The sequence below is a fragment of the Peromyscus leucopus genome, chromosome 8a, assembly GCF_004664715.2.
Source record: "Peromyscus leucopus breed LL Stock chromosome 8a, UCI_PerLeu_2.1, whole genome shotgun sequence".
Lineage (NCBI taxonomy): Eukaryota > Metazoa > Chordata > Mammalia > Rodentia > Cricetidae > Peromyscus > Peromyscus leucopus.
The window spans coordinates 36,472,449-36,496,040 of record NC_051085.1 but is presented as its reverse complement, the minus strand read 5'-3'; the positions used below and the strand labels follow the sequence as shown (position 1 = coordinate 36,496,040).

Below are 23,592 nucleotides of genomic sequence, written 5' to 3'. Positions count from 1 at the left end.
AGATGGTCTTATTAATAAAATCAAACCTGAGCCAGGTATTGGGGTGAACTGGAAGATCAGAGAACCAGAGCAAGCCACAGCTACCTCACCTCGCCAGATCCTCAGCGGTCTTGTTTCCTCAGATTGGAGGCCTCTGAGTCCTCATCCAGAATGGGTCTCAGCTGAACTGCTTCTCAAAAGCCCAAATGCTTAACCAGACCAAATGCTTCTAGTTTCTGGTCCTCACGCCTTATATGTCTTTCTGCTTTCTGCCTCACTTCCTGGGATTAAAGGCGTGTGTCACCATGCCTGACCTTTTCCAATGTGGCCTTAAACTCACAGAGATCCAGAGAGATTTCTACCTCTGGAGTGCTAGGATTAAAGGTGTGAGTGCCACCATTTTCTAGCCTTTGTATCTAGTGGCTGTTCTGTCTGTGACCCGAGATGAGTTTATTAGGGTGCACAATATTTGGGGGAACACAATACCACCACACATAGCCTTAGTGCAGATGTTCAGTTCTGCTGTTACAATGCAGAAATGACTGTGGGCAGTGGGCATACAGGTGTACATAGTTATGTTCAATATTGTGTTTGTCAGAGTTGGCCAACTACAGTCTAACTCGTTTTCTTATTGTGTTGAATAAAGTGACGAGAGTGTCCAACTTTGAAATAACTTTACATTGTGAATAAACCTCACTTGGCCATGATGTGTTATTTTTTTCTTACACAGATGAATTCCATTCATTGCTACTATGGTAATGAGAATTTTTGTGTTGATGATATTCATAACTCAAATTGTTCTAGAATTTTTTGTGGGGAGGATTAAATTGTTATACTCACGGGGCAGCTCATAAACACCTGTGTCTCCTTCAAGGGACCCAGCTACCAGCTTCTATGGGTATCTGCACTCACTTGGACATATCTGACAAGATACACATAAACAAATGTTATACTTCATAAATAAAATTTGAAAATTTATGGTCCATTTCTGTTCCTTGTTTTAAATAGGTTGAAAATTATCTGCTCTTTTAATACTTAGTAGAAATGTTCTATGTATAGGTCTATGCCTATAATTCTAGCCCACAAGAAGACTGAGGCAGAAGGATTTCTCTGAGCAGACAGACAGACAGGTTTATGTAACCAGACATTACCTGAAGAAAATTAGAAGAACGAACGGGGGGGGGGGGGGGGGAGTCAGCTGTTGTGAAACATTCTTAGGCATAATTCTTAATCTGTGTCCACCCACTAAATGAATTTACACTAATGAGGCAAGTACTTCTCTCAACCCATTTTAGTAACCTCTAGGTGTGAATATGGTCCTTCCCATTAGCTCTGAGTTACAGTTTGATATAGACCTATATACAAGATTGCGTGCATCCACTGTCAAATGTAACAATGATGCTGAGTATCTGGCTCAGGGACCATTGTGGAAAAGGGGGCGGAAATATTGTATGAGCCAGAATACTAGGAAGTGTTCTATGAAACAGTCTCTCCTAGAAATGGCTCTGTAAAGAAGACCAGAACATGGCAATATCAGGGAACATGTTAATAAGGAAAAAGGAAAACTTTGCAGGGTCTCACCCCAAGACAAAGAACTACAGAAACAGACTCAGCAGGTTGCACTTACACATATATACATATATATATATGACATATATATATACACACACACACATGTGCATACATCTGTGTGTGCATGCACACACATGAGTGTGAGACTAATTGAACAGAGGTGATCAGCTTGAGGATCCTGAGGTGTATGGAAAGGACTCAAGTGAGGCTAGCTGAGAGGGGCTGGAGGTAAGAAGGAGGAAGTGATATAATTCTATTTCAGTTAAAAACATTTAAAAAAATAAGAGAAGAGTTAACAGGTGCCACATAAGCACTAGGAAGAATGCTGAAATCATTAATTAGTGGGACAAAACAAACCAAAAGATAACTGTGTACTTACTAAAAGCTAGAGCTCTAATTTACTGAATGACCTGTTAGTGCTGTCAAGGATGCTGATCAGCTGTTACTCATAGATGGCTACAAGAAAAGGAAAGCAAAGGTACTAAATTGCGTATACGCTTAACATGAAGCCTAGCAGTCTAGTTATTTCCCCTAGAGCAGGTGTTCTCAACCTGTGAGTCAGACCCCTCTGGGGTCAAATGACTCTTTCATAGGGTTGCCTAAGAAATATCAGAAAAATAACAGATATTTACATTACAGTTCATATCAGTAGCAAAATTACAGTTGGGAAGTGTAGCAACAAAATCATTTTATGCTTGAGGGGTTACCACAACATAAGGAACTGTATTAAACCCGCTGCCCAAAAGAAAGACAAAGATATGTTTACACAAAGGACTGTATGTGAATGTTTGTAAGAACTTTATAATTACCTAAAATCTAGAAATAACTCAATAATACTAGTTTTTGAACACATTGGCTATGGAACGTCCTTGTAGTTGTATACCACTGCTTTTTTAACTTTCATTAGTTGTTTTCTTTGACAGTTTCATACATGTACTTAGTGATCTGATGCTCATAATGTCTCCTGATGCTTTATTATTGCCCATACTCTCTAAACACCTCCAGATCCCTTTTGCCTTCATTCTCTCTACAAATCTCTTCTACATTGGTCTGTTTTTGTTTGTTTTGTGACTGGCTAATTTGAACAAGGGCCATTTGTGTAACCATGGATTTGGAACCAGTCATCAGGACGCGGTCAGCTCATCAGTGAGAATGTGTCTTCTCCCCAGAGTCTGTCAGTAGTCCATCATTCCGAAGGATGGTGGGAGCCCCTTCTCCCCCATGATTAACTCTGGACAGGCCCAGTCATCTCCAGGCCCGTTATTGGTGGCTCTGGTGCTGTGAGATTGTGATCACATTAGCTATGTCATTCTCTGAAGTTAGCATTTCCCAGACCTCCTCCCTATTTTCCTGATGTTAGTCTTCTTCTGCTCTTCATGATGGTCCCTGAGTTTTCAGGGGGTGATATAAATGTCCTATTTGGGGCCAACCACTCAGTTAGCACCTTGAGTAGCAATGAGTCTCATATTCACCACCATTCGTTGTAAGGAGAACCATCTTTGAGCTAGGCTGAGAGTAGTATTTTTCTTTGAGTGTCTCTACTTTCATTTCTGTAACGTAGGAAAAGTTGTATTTCTGCAATAGTCCATCATTGAGGAAAATCAGGAGCTCAACAGGGGCTTGAAAGCAGAAGCCATGGGAGAACACTGCTTGCTGGGTTACTTGGAAACTTATACTTTGCTTGCTTTTTTATCTAGCCCAGGGCCCCTTGGCCAGGGATTAATGCTGCCTGCCCACAGTGGGCTGGACTCTCCTACATAAATAATAATCAAGGCAATCCTTTGTAGACATGCTTATAGGCCAATCTGATCTGAGCAAACTTTCAATTGAGACCCTCAAGTGACTCTAGGCTATATAAAGTTGACAATAAAGGCTAACTAAGACACATATAAATATAGATATTTAGAAGGAGGCCTTGTACCATGACAGTTAAGTTAATCAGCAGTAGTAAGTTCTCCCCAGGGCCTGAAATTGAGCCACAGGTTTCTGATTGGTTTTCCATTACCAGGCCTGGGTTCCCTGCTGTGGAGCTGACTTCGTATCCAGTTAGAGATCAGGTAGTTACTCCCATAACTCTCATGCCATTATTGTACCACTCAGTACATCTTGATTGCCTTTATGTTTTTGTTTATGATATTGTAGTTTGTAGGGCTTAGAGCCAAGTAAGACGTTGGTGCTAACAGCCTGTTTTTCAGCTTTCAGGAGGTACTATAAAGGTTATTTATAGTTATAGTTTATGTTAGAAAGAAACATCCAATTCAGTTCTAGCTTGATTTATCTGTATCTTGGAATCAACATGTATAATGTCGTTAGTAATGGAGTCTTCTCCTCGGGGTCTGGTAGCAAGATTGTGTATTGACTTGGTAGTCTTTAGGGCTTCCTGGACAAACAGTTCATTGGGGGTATCGCACACCTGACATTGGTATTTATTTTGAATAGCCCATTATCTTTAGGTGCAGCATTATCTCAAGCTGGGTCTTGAAGTTAGATTGAATTTCAACTTTTGAGGAACCTCCATGCTAGTTTCTTTAGTGGCTGTACCAATTCCTCCTATTCCTCACTTATTCTTCTATTATATTCTGGGTATCTGGTCTTATGTTGAGGTCCTTGATCCATTTGGAGTTGGTTGAGTTTGATACAGGGTGATAAATACAGATCTATCTTCATTCTACGTGCAGCAACCCAGTTTATTGGCACCATTTGCTGAAGAAGCTGTCTTTTCTCTAGTGCATATTTTCAGCATCTTTGTTAAAAAAAAAAAATCAGGTGTCTTTAGGTATTTGGGCATGTATCTGGGTCTTCAATTCAATTCCATTGATCAAACGTGTCCCTCCACCCCCAATATAATGTTTTATTACTATAGCTCTATAATACAGCTTGAAATGTGGGATGGTGATACAGTTTATTTTTCAGAATAATTTTAACTATCCTGAGGTTTTTGTGTTTCCATATGAAGTTGAATATTGTTTTCAGCAGTTTCTATGAAACATTATGTTAGAATTTTGATGAAGATTATCTTGAATGTGTAGATTGCATTTGGTAGGATAGTCATATTCATAATAATCTTACTGATTCTTGAGCATATTGGAGATCTTTCCATCTTCTGGTGTCTTCTTCAATTTCTTTCTTCAGTGCCTTAAAGTTTTTCTTATATGAGTCTTTTACTTGCTTAGTTAGAGTTTTCCCGGTACATTTTGGGGTGCTGTTGTGAAAGATATATTACCTTTATTTTTTTCTTATCCTCTTTGTCATTTGTATATAAGAAGGTGTTTTTTTTTGTTGTTGTTGTTGTTTTTGTGTGTGTGTGTGTGTGTTTAATACTGTTACTTTTACTGAAAATGTTCATCAGCTGTAGAAGTTTCCCATTGGAGTCTTTAGCGTCTTTTATGTATAAAATCATATCATCTGCAAATAAGGATCCTTTGTCTTCTTCCCTGTTTGCATTCTCTTGATCTCCTTCATTTGTCTTCGAATGGGAATGGAGGGAATATCCTCGTTTTATCCTTGATTTTAGTGAAAATACTTTAAGTTTCTCTTCATTTAAGTTGTTGTTGGCTGTGGACTTGCAGTAAATTGCCTTTATTATGTTGAGGAATGTCCCTTGTATCCCTAGCCTCACTGGAGCTTTTATAATAAAGGGATGTTGCATTTTGTGAAAGATCTTTTTTGTATATAATGAAATGATCATGTATATTTTTGTCTGTCTTAGTTGGGGTTTCTATTGCTGTAAAGAGACACCATGACCCTCTTATAAAGGAAAACATTTCATTAGAGCTGGCTTACAGTTTCAGAGGTTTAGTCTATTACCATCATGGCAGGAAGCATGGCTGTGTGCAAGTAGACATGGTACTGGAGAAGGAGCTGAGAGATCTACATCTGGATCTGCAGGCAACAGGAAAAGACTGTGACACACTGGCCAGGCTTGAGCATCTGAGACCTCAAAGCCCGTCTCTATAGTGTTACACTTCCTCCAACAAGGCCAGTGGTCTCCTAATAGTGCCAATCCCTAACTGGATGGGCACTTGCCCTGAGGTCACCACTCCTTCTATTCCATCAAATATCAGGCTTTTCTTTAATCTGTTTATCTCCTTGAGCGCGGGATTTAGCTCTGTTCTACGTCCTAGTGCCCCTTTGCTCCTTGAACTGTGCATTTTGTATTTTCCCTTGCTCAATTTGCTTCTTTTCATCATAGTTCTTCATAAGAGTGAACACTAATAGCCACAGGACAGAATCAATACTAGGCTGTTTTGAAATTTCCTCTGCAATGCTATTAAACTGAAACTCTTCAGTTTAGCTTCAGACAGACTTTTTGGACAAGGGCAAAAGACCAACCACATTCTTAGCCAAAATATCACAAGAATGGTCTCTAGGCCATATCTGGAACCTCTTGAGTCAGGCCCCAACAGTTCAAATCCCCTCAGCACCACTGTCTTCCGTGTTGCTACTAGGATGGCCCATTAAGCTCTACTTAAGTCATTCTACTGCTTTTCTAACCCGAAAGTTCACATTTCTCCAAACACCTATTATGATATAGATATCTGAATATGAAATTTCGTTTTTTAATTTTTATTAATCTTTGAGGAATAGTAATAGATAATCATTTAATAGTCTGCACATAGCAAACATTAAATAAAAGACAACTGTCAAAAAATGGTCCATTTTGGACAACACAGATGTGACCTATTTTCCCAAAATTGTCCTTATTTTTCATTTGAAGTTTGTTTTAAAGAAAGAAATGTCATGTGTAAAGAATGTGTAGCCAGGCAGTGGTGGCTCACGCCTTTAATCCCAGCACTCAGGAGACATTGCCAGGCAGATAGATACCTTTGAGTTTGATGCCAGCCTGGTCTACAGAGCGAGATTCAGGACAGGCACCAAAACTATACAGTGAAACCCTGTCTCAGAAAAAAAAAAAAAAAAAAAGAAGAAGAAGAAGAAAGTGTAGACCTGGTGGGTACTGTCATCAAAAACTGTTTAAGAAAATTTTTTAAAAATGTATAGCAATGATTTCAAGAAGTAGCTTGCTTATTAGATGCATTAGGTGGAATTTTGTTTGTAGGTTTTGTTTGTCATGAGTGGAGGAAAATAAAAATACTTAGCAATTGTATTTCCAAATGCCTGCTTCAAGATTGTATATGTATTATATACAGATGTTGAAGAAAATGAAGATGTTGGTGCCACCTCTCTGCCAACTCAGCCACCTCAGCCATCATCATCTTCAACATATGACCCAAGCAACTTGGCACCAGGCAGCTACAGTGGGATACAGATTCCTCCAGGTGCACATGCTCCAGCTAATACGCCCGCAGAAGTGCCACACAGCACAGGTATGAACTCAGTACTGTGTCCTCATTTTCATAAAACCTAGAGTTCTGAAACTGGAGATAGCTCAGTGGGTAAGAGCAAGCTGCACAAACCTGAGGACCTTCGTTCAGATCTCAGCACCCCAGAAAACATTGGCCATGGCCACATACACAGCTATAGCCCAATATTAAAGAGTGGAGACAAGAGGATATCTAGGGCTTGCTACTAGCTTAGCTCCAGGTGTTTTTAAGAGACCCTACCTTAAAGGAAGGCAGAGAGGAGTAGAGCAGAGGATACCCAGTGTCCCCTGGCCTCAGCACACTCATTCGCATACACATACACATACACCACACTCCTGGACCACACATACATAGGCACCGTGCACTTGCACCACACCCTCACATGTACATATGTTCCACACACAATACACGTGCACCACACACTCAGAAATGTATATGCCCACATGCGACACACATTCATGCATGCACATACACCACACTCAGGCATACACACACAAAATGTTTTTTAGAAATAACAGCACTCATATTTGGTCCACATAATGATATTAGAGTTTGATCCTTAAATTCTGTTTACTTTTGTTTTAGTATTTATTGCAGTCTAAATTTTGGAGCAGTGACAGGTACTTATATGCATTGATTACTGTTTGCTTCTTATTTACTAATAATGTTTTCTGTACATTATAGAAATGGCTCTTTTCTTTTTGTCTTCCCTGTCTGTCCCCCGCACTATAGCTTGAGAATATGTATGACAATAGAATCACAGGTGAACATAACAAAAATATGACTTAGAAATGACAAGAAGAGATATCTACTGTCTTTGAATTCATCAGTGCATTATACGTGTTTTATAAATAAAGATGTAACAAACTTCTGTCCAGTGATGTCAGTGTTGGTAGATGAAGACTATTGCACGTAGGCACAGGCACTTTTCCATCCACTTGTATCATTGACAGAACATCTCCAAACAGAGAGCCATTTACAACTAATATTTAAGCTCTGGTATAATTTGGGTTTGTTCGTTGATTTTTTTTTTCCTAAAAATTGTTCATAAAATTTTGCTTTTATCTCAGCACCAGAATAACCTGTGGTGTTGATCTGTACAGTATCTCTCCAGTTTTAGTTACTGGAATGAGAGTCAACCCAAGAGCCCGGATTGTACTATTTCTGGGACACTGTACTGCTTACTTCATGGGCTTTTCTTTGTCAGCCTCGTTTTATCTGTACCACTTAGGTCATCTTGAATGGGTTTCATAATAGTTAAAATTTATTTTCCCCATTAAAATAGCAATTATATTTTTCTTCCTATTTTGAAACCTCATGTTTTCTGTTTAATTGCTAATACATTGACTTTATTATTGAAGAAGTTGATCACTGTATCACTGGTCTCTCTTATGTCCCTACTTGCATAGTTCACCCGGCTTTCAAGGCTTGATTGGGTGTATCATGACATAGCTCGTGCAGCCCGTGTGAATTTGTTTTGTACGTACACATGAACAAACGCTGTTTTAAATACATCATTCTAACCTAGAGTGCTTATTCAAAATCATCTACCCCAGTGTGTCCGCCATAGGTGAATGCTGGTCAGACTGTACCTGAAAGAGTAGACACAGCGTTCTTACAGAAGAAGCATGCCGTGCATTTGAAGGCATATCAATCACTATGTCTGTTTTTGCCCACTAAACCATAAACTTGAAGTAGCTCTACTGGCATCTACTTCTCTCACCCTGTGTTTTTCTTCTTTCTAAGATGAAATTAGTATCATACTTATTCCTCGTGTTTATTTTAATTATTAACGGGGGGGGGGGGAGCATACAATTGACTAATACTTATCCATAACACATAAATAAGCATTCTACAAATCAGCTTCTTTTCCTTTTCTTTTTTCATCTTCCTTCTTTCTCTATGCTAAGGAGATGGGACTCTCAATGGCAAGTTAATGGGTATTCAAAATCATTTTGTAAATCAAGACAAAAGTCATATGTCAGTGTAGGATGTACAGAAAGATTACCTGAAAAGTGCTACTGTAGAAGCAGGTCTGAGGACAGCACTGTAGTAAAGTCACTCACCCTGGGTAAAATATAGACTTGCTTTGTGTGTGAAACAACAAACCATACATTTTGTAGGAGGACTGCTTAATTGACCTATATATAATTGCCATTTTTGTACAATGAAAACATTACATTCTTGATAGCTTCATATGGTCCTACTAATAGTCAGCATTTATTGTTGGGAACATTCATGGCAATAATATTAGGAGGTGAAATGTAGGAAGTATTCTAGTGTTGTTGGTTATTTTTCACTCTTTGACTCTCTGGGGGACTCAAATAATCACACACAGAGACTTTTTCTTACTTATAAATGCCCGGCCTTAACCTGGTTTGTTTCTTGCCAGCTTTTCTTAAATTTCTTAGCAAGCGGTGTTGCCTCTGTACCCAAGCCACTGAGCAAACATCACCTGGGGACACTAATAATGTTCACTTTATCTCTCAAAAATATAAAATCTGGGCTTTTATCTTTCTGTATACCTCCCTTCACTTCTTACTCCATGGCTTTCTGTGTAGCTGGGTGGCTGACCCCTGGAGTTCTCTCTCTCCTCTGCGCCTCAGCCTCTTCCCTGATTTCTCCTCCTATTTATTCTCTTTGCCTGCCAGCCCCTCCTGTAGCAGGAATCTTAAAAGTTCTTATTAATAAAATCAAACCTGAGGCAAGTTATTGGGGTCCATGCTGGTAGATCAGAGAGACAGGACAAGCCACAGCTATCTCACCTCGCCGGATCCTCAGCTGGTCTTGTCTCCTCAGACTGGAGGCCTCTGAGTCCTCATCCGGAATGGGTCTCAGCTGAATTACTGCTCAAAAGCCTGAATGCTTAACCAGCCACATGCTTAACCAGCCAAATACTTAACCAGCCAAATGCCGCTAGTTTCTGGTCCTCACGCCTTATATATCTTCCTGTTTTCTACCACCACTCCCTGGGATTAAAGGCTGGCTTTCTGGGATTAAAGGCGTGTCACCATGCTTGGCTATTTCCAATGTGGCCTTGAACTCACAGAGATCCAGAGGGATTTCTATCTCTGGAATGCTAGGATTAAAGGTGTGAGTGCCACCATTTTCTAGCCTTTGTATCTAGTGGCTGTCTGTTCTCTGACCCCAGATAAATTTATTAGAATACACAATACCACCACACCCTCCTATCCTTTCTCTGCTTAGCTATTGGCCATTCAGCTCTTTATTAGACATCAGGTGTTTTAGATAGGCAAAGTAAGACAGCTTCACGGAGTTAAACAAATGCAACATAAAAGAATGCAACACATCCTTGCATTCTTTAACAAATGTTCCACAGAATAAACGAATGTAACACACGTTAAAATAGTATTCTACAATATTCTAATGTTCACAGTACATTTTAGTCTGGTTAACAAAGGCGTGTGGTAGTTGTGTGTTCTCGCTCCCTCTTTCCATGTACATACATACAAATGTACATAAAAAAAATAGCATTTTATATATCCTAATTACCCTTTCCCCATCCTCCTCTTTCATTCGTCAGAGAAAGAAATGAAAGTAAAACTTTGGAGAAACATACTCAGTGAAGAACGAGAATTTGAACTAAAGACTCTGGCTTCATTTAGTTAGTTGCTACCTCCTTTCTGTCCTTTGTGATCCTTGGTAGACAATGATCTAAAAGCTATTCAAATCCAAAGCTGCTTTCTCATTGATGTGCCTCTATTTAGTTATTAAGTTTAGATGCTGGATCTCCTCTTAACTCCAGGGTTTTTTCTGTGGCATTTAATTCAGTTCATAACTGTCAAATAAAAGAAAGCAATAACGTTTTTAGTTTATAAACATAACAGATGTTTCCCCTCTTGCTCACTTTAAGAGTGATTTACCTTCTCTCATGAAATGGGTCCAGGATGCACTTTTATGGAAGGGAAATCCTTCAGATAGCTGAGAAGAATAGTATGTACTCATTTACAAGTCTTAGTTCTTCCACAAGAAAGCAGTGGGTGCAAGGAGGGCAGGAATAGAGGTTGGTTAGTAAGTGGTGTTTCCTCTGTGCCCAAGCCACTGAGCAAACATCACCTGGGGACACTAATAATGTTCACTTTATCTCTCAAAACCTGTGTTTCTGCAGTCTGTGTTACAGAAGGCCTTAGCAGAAAGTCAAACTACTAAGTATGATAGATAGAATTGTATTAAGGCTGCTAACTTTTTTTTCTTTCTGAAACAGGGTCTCACTATGTAGCCCTGACTGGCCTGGAGCTCTCTATGTAGATAAGCTGGCCTCTAGCTCACATAGGTCCTCCTGCCTCTGTCTCAGGAGTAGTAGGGTTAAAGGCGTGCTCCACCACATGCAGCCAGTGCTAGCCTTGTCTCAGGAGTAGTAGGAATAAAGGTGTGCTCCACCACATGCAGCCAGTGCTAGCCTTTTTGCCTCTCACCAAATTACTGCAGACCTGAGCTCTGTCAGGAGTTGTGGAGGGAGAAGTTACGCTCTTGGGTTCTGTGATGTTTCATTTGCTTGTTGACATCCTGCCCTGTGTTTTTCTCTCAGGGCTATTTCCCCTGGTTGCATGGAGGGTCTGTTCCATCTGGTCTCCTACTTCCTTACCTTTGCTTCTCTTATTCATAGGTTAGAGCAGCAGTGTCTTCCTCCCTTTGCAGTATATTGCAAGGCTCCATTTAAATTTGAGAATCTATCTTCTTTAGCTTCCTAACCACCTCTCGTGTCTCCCTTCTCAAGAGTTTCTTTCTGTGCCATTTAGTCTATAAAACAAGTCAGTTAACTAAAAATGCTACAATATTCTTGAACATGTATGGATGCTTTCTAATATGCTGCTTAAGCATAACTTAGAAGTTACTTTCTGACATAATACTTGCATTTTATTGAGTAGCAGAAAAGAGTAAATACCCAAGCTCACTGCTTTCCTATGGGAGTAGATTTTAAAAGGATCACCTCACTCCAGCAATCTAAAAATTGCAACCATTGTGCATATTTCAAGAGGGACCTATCCAAATCCAAAACAGAAAAAAATTAGCAGACTACAGCATGCAGTGAATAAATAGTAACCTGAAAACATTACCAACCTACCAGGTATTTTTGAGTTTACGTCAATCCAGTATTTGGTGGCGGCAAAAGGGCAGACCTGCCTCTGCTTCAAGGCAGACAGGAAGAGACCTGTTCAGACAGTTGTGCCTCAGGCATGTGCAGCTGAATGACTGACCAAAAACTTAGTAAGATTCACACTGCCTTTTCAAACATTCACATGAAATAATCCTGCATAACTAAGCAGTCTCTACGAACCCTACTGTGTTCTTACTACAGCTTGTTACATACACATCATTATTTGAAAGTTATCCTAGGATGCCAGCCAGAGAGTATGGGCTTCCATGAAGGAGTTGATTGAAAGATTTAATCTGTGGAAGAGTATGAGTTGCATGGGAAGGGATGTCTTACCTGCTTAAAGGATGTGGACAGCCATTGCACTTCATCTATGACTGCTGCAAAGCACTAGACTTGACAAACAGCCTCTCAAAACTCCTAGCTTTCTGACAGTCATTGTGTCGCCCGGGCTGGCCTAGAACTCAGAGATCTGCCTGCCTCTGCCTCCTAAGTCCTGGAATTAAAGGCATGCACCACCATGTTCAGCTTCCTAACATTCTTTTTATTGTTAACTCTATATGTGCCTTTAAATATTTGTGGGAAAAAAATATGTCACATGTTATTAGCTTAATATCCTTTGTTAGCACTCACCAAAATTAAGCAAAATGTCACTGAATTGTTCACTGAAAATTTCATGTGTCTCCTGGCTTTGCAGTGATAGGTCCATCCACTGTAGTACTGTGTGTAGTAGGAAAAGTGTAAAAGCATGATTTTGTTAGTAATGAGTTGTTTTGTAAATCATGATCTATGCATTGAAAAGGAGCGTTGTAGGACCATTAAAAAGAAAGCAAGGATTGTATGTATTTATCTGGAATTACACCTGCTAAACTGTATGAACTACAAAGCACACCGAGCAGTATGCTATGCAGAACTAATTACTATTTGCAAGACACATGCTATACAGAATTGCTTTTTCAGAGATCACTTGGCTTCTGGGATTAATCAGCTTGTCTTTGTTTACTTTCCCTGCTGACTGAATCATTGTAGTCTTCTTTTGTAAAATTTCAGTGCATTCTGCTAATTTTTTAGATGAGTAATAGGCTACATCTAGTGTACAGTGCTAGTTATTCATTCATTATGACAGCGTTGACAAGCGTTATTGACAGCGTTAATAGGAAGTCAAGACAATCACTCATTTACCTATAAGAAATACCATCTTTAAAACATTAACTGGAGAATTGCAATGTTCCATTTCACACAGTTATGAACTGTACTCTTCTGCCAACTTAAAATAAATCATAATTATGTCTCACTTTGTCCTCAAGGCTACTTATCAGGCTAAGAGATTAAAAGGTGGAAAGGGAGTCTCTTCCTTTAAAGATATGTGGCAGCCGGGCGTTGGTGGCGCACGCCTTTAATCCCAGCACTCGGGAGGCAGAGCCAGGTGGATCTCTGTGAGTTCGAGGCCAGCCTGGGCTACCAAGTGAGCTCCAGGAAAGGCGCAAAGCTACACAGAGAAACCCTGTCTCGAAAAAACAAAAAAATAAAAAAAATAAAAAAATAAAGATATGTGGCAAGCTTTAATTAAGAAGCAATGTGACCACTTGGTCATATACATATAAGTAATATGATATGGGATGAGCAGGTCACTGTTCTATGTTTATGAATACATACATATATAATGTATAACAACAATTAAAGAAAATGAGGCATTGAATTTGAGAGAGAGAAGAGGGGTACATAAAACTGGTTGGAGGGAGAAAAGAGAAGGGGGGAAATGGTGTGATTATATCTTAATTTCAAAGAATAAAAAACAATTTGAAGCACTAGTCATGAAGGTCAACACTCATATTTTCCTGCATATTTTCTGTTCCAGTTTGTAAAATAAGTTCATATTAATGGCTCAGAATGAAGAAAATATTGAAATAGTGAAGTAATGCCCAACCCTTGACTTCTTTCCTAATACTTTATTAGGGGATGAAGCACTTTCTCCCTATCGCTGGTTTTGATTCACAGGTGTAACGAGTAATACAGTGCAACCTAGTCCACAGACTGTTCCAGCCATCGATCCTGACCTGTACACAGCTTCCCAAGGTGAGTTATCTGGCTTTCTGTAGGCTGCATTGTGTCTCCTTATTCGGAGTGGTGTTTGTAACTGTTCCTTGGGTGTACCGTAGAAATTTAAGTATAGAGGATATTCAAAAGAATCTCTTCACTGTCTGCTAGATTGTCAAGTGAACCAGCATCCTATAAGGTGGTCAGAGAAACAACATCCAACGATACTCTGTTTTCTTTTCTTTGCTGTTCTTTTCTCTTTGGTCTGTACTAGATATAATGACACAGATGTCTAGCCACAACTACAGTGAAAGTTTATGCTCGGTTACTTTCCTTCATTTCAAAATCACTATGTATTGTCATTTTGATTTGCCTTATCTGCACTACATTATTACATTATCCAAAAAGGAAAGAGCTAACCATGATGAAAATCAGCCATCTGCGATTCAGTGGTTCAGTATTTGATTGACTCATGATAGGTTGGTGTAATCTTCTTTACCTTTCTGACTTCTCTCTACTTTTTGCCTCTAGTTGGTTTTGAGGCATATTTTGATTTCTCACTCAGAGTTCAAGTCTTCTTATTGCTCATGGAAAAACAAAGCATGGTACTGGCATAAACCATATACCGGAGTAACAGAATGGATGTCAGGGAATGAACTTAGACCTGTGCATCTCCAGTTAACCTGTTCTTGACAAAGGGGCCAAAGACAGCCTCTTGAGTAAATGGTGATGGGAAATTGGATATCTCCATGCAGAAGGTTAATGTTATCCTCTTCTAACTCTTGAACAGAAATCAAGCAAAAATCTTTTGAAGACAAGACCTCACACTTTGAAATTACTGGAGAAAAGCAGAGATGAAATACTAGTAGATATTGATGGGCCAGTGACTTGATGTGTATATGACTCTTAAAGGACAGGAAATGAAGGCAGAAGTTGACAAATGGTATTAACCCCAAAGTAAATCAGGGAACCGTGAAGAGACAGCCCATAGGATGGGGATTATTTCCTAACTCATCAACTGACGAAAGACTAATATGTAGAATAGTTAAGTAAACTAAGAACTGTAACCAAAAATAGACTCATTTCAAAATTAGCAAATTGTAGGGCAGTGGTGGCAAATGCCTGTAATCCCAGCACTCAGGAGGCAGAGGCAGGTGAATCTCTGAGTTCAAGGCCAGCCTGGTCTACAGAATGAGTTCCAAGACAACCAGGGCTACACACACAAACCCTGTCTCAGAAAAAAAAAAAAAAAATTAAGTGATCTAAACAAACACTTGCAAGAAGTTAAAATGGCCAACAAATATATATATAAATGATTAATATCCTTACCTATCTGTGAAATGCAAATCAAAACTACATAAATAGTAATGATAGGGAGATTAAGGAACTTTTGTACACTATTATAGGAGATTAGTTAAGACAGTCATTGTGGGTTGTGAATAATAGTCCAGAGGTGACACTAGAACAGATCTAGCTTTGGATCCTGCTATCCTACTTCCAGGTTTCCCGCTATATTTTCAAAGGAAATAAATCCATAAACTAAAAAGGGAATTGTACACTGTATTCACATATTGCTATTCACAGTAGCTAAGATAGAATCATCCTGGATGGCCATCGGCAAAGTAGCGAGTAAAGAAAATCTGGTATTTGTGTCTTGGTTAGGTTTCTGTTGCTGTGATAAAACATCATAACCAAATCAAACTGGGGAGGAAAGTGTTCTTTTCTTACTACACTTATCTATTGCCCATCGCCAAGGGAAGTCAGGGAAGGGACCTAGAGGCAAGAACTGAAGCTAAAGCCCTGGAGGAATTCTGCTTACTGGACTTCTCCTCATGACTTACTGAGCTTGCTTTCTGAGAGCACCCCGGACCACTTGGCAGCCCAGAAGTAGTGCCGCTCACAGTGAGCTGGGCCCTCCCCCATCTGTCAAGAAGATGTACCCCAGGCTTGCCAATGGCCCAGTCTGGTGGGAGCAGTTTTTTAGTTGAGGTTTCTTCTTCCATAATGACACTGTTGTATCAAGTTATCATAAAACTAGCCAGCACAGTATGTAAATTGTAAGAACAAAATGTAAGCTATTGAACTATGAAGATGAGTAAAATCCTATGGTTTTCTGCCGAATAAATGGAACCAATTGAACTATAGGACATGAACCAAAAGAAGCCAGGATAGGAAGACAAGCACTGTATTATCTCATACATAAAGCTGAACATTTAAGTGGCAGGTGATGGTCTGTGCATGCTATTTGCATGTGTTCAGATAACATATGAACCCTATTAGTAGATGCACCTAGCATTTGTTAATCAAAATTTAAATTAAGTTAGGATAAAGCAGGGGTTAAGTCATTGAAATTGAAAATAAAAACTTAAAAAAAAATTTCCCAAAACAGACCACATGCCTAAAAGTAGAATACCCCTTGGTGCTTTTCCAAAGTAGAGAACCTGTCCACACAGAACACTGCATCCAAGTGTTGGTGCTATCTTTATTCATTTTTACCAAAACTGAGAAGCAACTAAGATCTCTATCCTTGATAAAGGGATAAAGTGTAGAATACACAGATGAAACAACATCATCCTGTGTTAAATGCAAATGAGTTGTCCAGCCTTTTAACTGAAGGAAAAGAAAGGAAACTTAAATGTCTACTACTAAGTGGAATATATTACTAAGTGAAAAACCAGTCCACTGGCTCACTAGTCACTTGTTTTATTAGGCTAAAAGCTCCGCGCTAGTGTACTTAGGTGAGCCCACATTGTCAGGAGCTGGGACGTGTCTTACTAAAGACAGAGCAAAGTTTAGTGAATGAGCAGATGGCCGAAATTAGAACTCCCTCTGTGGTGAAATTTGTCATTGCACCTTCTCCCTGGTGGCTTTCATATTAAATAAAATGCTTGCTTCCGGTCCTGGAGAACAAAAGAACACAATAAACACAAAAGGACTCCATACTGTGTGATCCCAACTATGACACAGAAGAGGCAGGAGAGTGGAGGCAGTGAAGAGGTCGATATTTGTCAGTCATGGAGAGGAAAACAGGCATGGATAGGATAGAGAACAAGAATCTCCCTGCTGTGACGAAGGATTCTGTTAGTAACAGGTGTTGTATACATTGGTTCAAGCTCACTGAATGCACAAAACCAAGAGGGAACCACACAGTGGCCTCAGGATGATCACAGTGTGTCAGTGAAGGTTTAATCACTTAAATCACTACTGATGCTGCAAATGGAAGAGCTTCGCATGTTTGCAGCAGGGATTATGAGAAAGTCTGCCTGCCTCTCAATTTTGCTGTGAACTTAGAACTACTCTAAAAATTGTCTATGTTCAGAAAAGCAATACAGATTTCTATACTGGCTCCTCATGCCATCACCACCATCTGTATTTCCTGTGCCCTTTCCCTGCTCTACATATCCCCTTAGTAGTGTTTAATAACTACCATGTTTCAGAAGCATACCTGTTGTGCTAATATGTAAATGCATTGATACTAATGTATATAAAATACTGTTGTAATGAATTTGTGACTGCTCCCAAGGGGGGGAAAATGGAAAGGAAAAAAGTTTCAAAGTCAAGTATTTTTTTACCCTGTATATTATTAGAATATGAATAAAAACTTACCTCTGTTGTTTGAGTCTTAACATGTTACAATATCTGAAAAATATTGAATGTTGTTATTACCTAAAACAACAAAAGTGCCAGTATGCATTATTGCTCTTGCCATAATTGGCATTTTTGAACAGTGACTTTTTATAAAAATTCAGAATTGTGCTTCTGTTTGCCTGTGTCTTGAGTGGGTCTGTTCAAATCAATGATGGAATAGGTTCCAGTGATATTAGCCAAAGCCCTCTAATTTCTAGAACAATTTACATCAGTTGGAAAGACCCATCTTGGAAATATTTCCAGTTATGCATCCTGCCCTCTGTAGTCACACTAGATAAATGAATCCTAGGGACAGAAGGATGCTTTTGTCAATGTAGTATTCAGTGATTTCGCTTTCCCTCTGAAAATGTCTTTGATGCCATGCTTGACCCACTGTCCTTACCACAGCAGCAGAGACTGGCAGCTAAGCAGCTGTCCTCTGCCCGTTCTGGCCCTGCTCTGAAGAGTGGAAGCCTCATATAAGATGGTCTTGGTCCAAAGCCGTCTTCACAGAGTCCCAGACTGCCTGAGAGAGATGCCAGGTTAGACATCACTACCTGGACCATGTGGCGCTTTCTCACCTGTGCTCCGTAGAGAAAACCGCTTTTACTTGGTTCAGTAAGACCATTTGTATGACACTGAGTATAAGATTAGGTACACCGAATTAAACTGCCTCCTTTCTTCTTTCTTCTACCTTCGCTATTGAAATTTTATGTTTTCATAGAATCCTAAGTAGGGGACAGAGTTTAATTCATAATAAAAGGTAAGTTCTTATATTTCATTATGGGTGACTTAATTATATTTCTTAAATGAAGGAAAGCCTGGTGTGTGACAAAAGTAATTATTTTGCATGGTTCAGTTAAGTTCTTTAAAGTGTTGAAAATAAGCCTAACAGCTCTATGTGTCTAGAAATTACATTTTGAATATGACTCTACATATTGATTGTTATCATTCAATTACTATCTTTTATATATGAATTATGTGTGTCCATAAGCTTTATATGTCATTTTTGGTAGTGATATTTCATTTATACTTTATTAATATTGAGATGACTTGACTCTACATATTGATTGTTATCATTCAATTACTATCTTTTATATATGAATTATGTGTGTCCATAAGCTTTATATGTCATTTTTGGTAGTGATATTTCATTTATACTTTATTAATATTGAGATGACTTCATAAAAACCTAAGATGTTTGTACTTTAAAATAGTTTCATTGTTAGTGATTAAGTTTAGTTTATGAAAATAAAACTATTTATTTATGTACTTCTCCTACTAATGAGTAAGTGATGCATCAGAAACAGAACTAACTTCAATGTAGAAAAGATGAGGTTCTGGGCATTGAAGCTTCTTTCCCAACATGTATGGTGTTTATCAGGTACTTGCCTTTGCATTAACATTGACTACAATGGAAGGAGAAAGAGACTGTCCTAGCCCAAGTGGGCAGTAGTAAGTGCACTGGGTCTACACAGCGTTCTGCTCTAAGGGTGTCTATCCAAGTGGGCAGAGCCTCGGTTATTTTGAAAAACCATTGAGAATCTAGGAGATGTTTTTAAGCAAAGCGTAATAGTGAAGTGCATGTGACAAAATTGTGAACAGAAGTGAAGTTGATGTCTTTAAGTTTGGTTGATGTGGTAAATAACAACTTACTAAACTACTAGAAGATGGTAGTCAATTATGCTTGAATATTTCGTATGCAATTGTAGTTTTACTCATTTGTTGATTTGTGTTACTTGTAAAGTAAGAGAGAAATTCAAAGAAATTAAAAAAATTTGTTAAGTGAGAATGTCTAATTACTTTAATGTGCTAGAGAGCTTCTCTCCAGGTCCCACCAAGCCCCGGCAGTCTGACAGCCCACTTATAAACACACAGATGCTTATATTGCTTACAAACTGTATGGCTGTGGCAGGCTTCTTGCTAACTGTTCTTATATCTTAAATTAACCCATTTCTATAAATCTATACCTTGCCACATTGCTCGTGGCTTACCGACATCTTTACATGTTGCTTGTCATGCGGCTGGCAGTGTCTCCCTGACTCAGCCTTCCACTTCCTAGAATTCTCCTCTCTCTTTGTCCCGCCTATACTTCCTGCCTGGCCACTGGCCAATCAGCGTTTTATTTATACAGAACGATATCCACAGCACTTTAATCTTGTACTAATTCAATGATTATTTGAAGGCTTATTCCATGTAGCACCCTGCATGTTTACTGTATGTAAATTTGTAAACACACTATCTTAAAATCTGGGACTTAATTAGTGTTTAACTGTTCGTGAACTGTATTGAGAATTCAGAAATAAAGGCACTGGCACTGAAGGTGGCCTTTGCCAACTTACTCAGTGAGCCGCTGAGCTGCACACCACTAGGAGTCTTGTACAAAATCACACTGAAATACATGTAGTGTATCAGTGCTTGCTTTGGAAGATGAGAAGATTCTTAGGATTTAGTATCAGCCTACCTACAGTTGCCACCTCTTTACAAGATACTGTCATATTTTGCTATTTCCATCAATGGCAAAAAGCAAAAATTTAAGACCACTTAAAAGGAATCTGTGTATCAGTATAGTCTTAAAAACAATTTGAGTGTGCTGCCTGCTCATTTTCCTGTGCTTCTGCCTTCTAGTCAGGCTGCCATTCTCAACATTTTCCACAGTAAAATAGTAAGTGAATAAACGCCCATTTGTTTATCTCTTTTCCAAAGACAAAACACTGTGTTTTCTTACCATAGAAATACACATATATAAAGACATTGTATCTTAGATTAAGTGAATAACGTATTTTTACCGAAATTATTTAGTTGTATTCTTGCATATTACTCATCTGTAAGTAGGAAACTGCTGGAACTAAATTTTGGAGAATTGTTTTGTAATGACTATTTTCATGTTTAGTTGTGTGTTTTAATGATAAGAATTTGGGGGGATGGCCTAAAGGTTTTTTATATGAATGAAGCAAAATGTAGAATATTTTAATGCTTAAAAAATGATAATGTTCTTCTTAGAGTATGCCATCCCACCCCCTCCTTTTATTGGAGGATGTATTTATATTCCAGCTCAAATGAGGGCTAAAGGGTTTAGTCTGTCTGTGGTCTTCCATGAAGAGAACCTCAGCAGTGTAGTCTAAACACTAAGCTGCTCTTCTTGTTTCACACAGCCAGTCTCTCTCCCCCTCACAGTTAATTTGCTAAAATACAGACTTCTGGTTTGTTATTTATTGATGGAAAATTGTATGCATGTGAATTATTTTTATTACCATTTATCTGGTTTATATAAGTAGCAAAATGAAGCTTGGCCTTTCTACATAAGCATGAATATGTTCTTCACCGTGAGTGTGAATAGGTACCTACTTAGGTAAGCACAGTGTGATGTAATCTGTGGTGTGTCTGGATGTGCTTCTTGTAGGGGATGTCCGCCTGACCCCAGAGGATTTTGCTAGAGCTCAGAAGTACTGCAAATACGCTGGCAGTGCCCTGCAGTATGAAGATGTGGGCACTGCGGTGCAGAACCTCCAGAAGGCTCTCAGGCTGCTGACCACGGGCAGGGAGTAAACCTCTGCGTGTGCAAGCATTTGCTGTCAACATCTAGAACTAACAGTCCATCGCACTTTCCTCAGCCTTCCAGGAGCATGGATTGACAGAAGACTGCAGTTCCACTGAGTAAGACAATGAATGACTCCTTTGTGCTTCCGATTCCTAGGGAAGCATTCTTCAGCTGCCTCAGCCAGTTGTCATTGTCCACTTAGTGGGTCCAGTAATCTCCGAGTATGTAAGAGCTGATGTTAGCATTGAACCCTGCTTCAAAAAATGAAAATGTCCCTGTAGAAAATCATGTCGGGTATAAGCTTTCTTAATTTATATACACTAAAGGAAGTTTTTGAAAAATCTGTAATATTTGGACAAACCATATTATGTTGCTATAATATTCTAAATTAAACTTTTAATAAAGATTACCAGAATATTCTGGATTGGAGATCCTGGCTTTTTTTACTCCCTTAGAATTTGTAAGGCAATTGTGAACATCTACAAATGGTAAATGATAACAGAGATGAAATGCAGCTTATATTCATGTTTAGCTATAATTGGGCAAAAACCAAGGTCATTGAAGTAAATACAAGGTGGAGAGGTAGAAAAATAACTTTATTACTGAAAAGTGACACTGGCTTCCTCTGACTTCCTCCTACCCAATGACACGTACAATGGATTAGTATCCTTCAGTAGCACTTGATTCATGTATTAGGAAATGAAGAAAGGAATTTTCTCCAAATGCTTGCAAACTGGACAATGCTTTAAAGATGCTCTCTGCTCTCGTGGAATTGTAGAGAAGGAGTAAAGCAGGTCAGAGGACTTGAGGGTCCTGGTTAAGTTGATATTGCACCACCTGCAGGTGCGTTCTGTGAACATTGATACAAGGGTTCTTTTCACTTTTTTCAGTGTATTGCAGAGGCAACCATGTTGTGAATTTGCACCATAGAAATATCTTTTTTATTACATGTTATTAATTAAAAGGTGAATTTGATTCACCTGAAACTTATCTAGTCCATTTCAATTTTGCTATTTGGATTAGAATTCTTTAAAGTAGGGGACATAGACTCATTTATCACAGGGGAGGGCAGGACATGGCCCATAGACTCTCTTAACAGAGGGACATCAGGACATGGCCCACAGACTCTATTAACAGAGGGACATCAGGACATGGCACATAGTATGTGTTTAACACAGGACAGCAGGTTATATAACCCTGTCATACAAGCTCTTATTTGAATAACACCATACCCATTCATTAATATTTTGTCTTGATGGCTTTCACAATTGCGAGTTATATAGCTTGTAAGTCTGAATGTTTACTGTCTAGCCCTTTAAGAAAAAAAAATGGACTGAAAATCTCTTCTAACCTGCTTGAGAGAAGAAGAATCACCAACTCGTTCTTGTTGGTGTCAGTTTTCCTCCACAGTAGTACATACTGTGCACAGTTTGTAGAATGGATAGACACAGTGACTCAACTGTCAACATCATCACAAAGAATCCACGAAATACATCTCTCATGAAGTAAACATTACCCTGGCTCAGCATTTACGTCTGGTAACCAGTGCTCTGGTATGGTTCTATTGAACATCAGAGTTAAAAAATTCTGGCATGATTGGTCTTCTCAACAGGCAAAAATATAATGTAGCAAATTTTAATGAAAACATAGACATGTTTGCACATTGGAAGTAAAACTGTCACTTCCTGTTTCACTCCCAGGTGACAGAAGGACACTGGTACAAGCCAGAGCCCCTCTCTGTAAGATTGAGCCAAGCGTCCCTGTATCAGTCCCAGATTCCAAACAGCTATCTCATGCAGCGAGCCCAGGACCTGGTACCACTGCCTAGATGCCTCCCAAGCAGATCAAGCCAATCAACTGTCTCACCTATTCAGAGGGCCTGATCCAGTTGGGGGCCCCTCAGCCTTTGGTTCATAGTTCATGTGTTTCCATTCGTTTGGCTATTTGTCCCTGTGCTTTATCCAACCTTGGTTTCAACAATTCTCGCTCATATAAACCCTCCTCTTTCTCACTAATTAGACTCCCAGTGCTCCACCCGGGGCCTAGCCGTAGATGTCTGCATCCAGATTCCTCCGTCCTTGGATGGGGTTTATGGCACAACTATTAGGGTGTTTGGCCATCCCATCACCAGAGTAGGTCAGTCCCAGCTATCTCTCGACCATTCCCAGCAGTCTTTTGTGGGGGTATCTTTGTGGATTTCTGTGGGCCTCTTTAACACTTTGTTTCTTCCTTTTCTCATGTGGTCTTCATTTACCATGGTCTCCTATTCCTTGTTCTCCCTCTCTGTTCTTGATCCAGGTGGGATCTCCCGCTCTCTTTCCCTCGACCCTCGCTGTTCATTGTTCCCACTCATGTCCAGGCTGTTCATGTAGATCTCAGCCATTTCTCCCTCATTG

General features: G+C 39.3%; 1 protein-coding gene across 3 annotated transcripts in view; it reads left to right on the top strand.

Annotated features, from left to right (window-relative positions):
• Vta1 (vesicle trafficking 1) overlaps positions 1–21,625 on the top strand; it is a 58,246-nt gene extending 36,621 nt beyond the window's left edge. For 2 of the 3 annotated variants that reach the window (XM_028861520.2, XM_028861526.2), the window contains 3 exons: positions 6,702–6,878; positions 13,990–14,067; positions 21,059–21,625. In XM_028861520.2, coding sequence (XP_028717353.1) covers positions 6,702–6,878; positions 13,990–14,067; positions 21,059–21,204 — 401 coding nt within the window. In that variant the 3' untranslated portion in view covers positions 21,205–21,625. The remainder of the gene's footprint in view (positions 1–6,701; positions 6,879–13,989; positions 14,068–21,058) is intronic. The other variant, XM_037200478.1, reaches the window with a different exon arrangement.
• Positions 21,626–23,592: the final 1,967 nt, after the last annotated feature.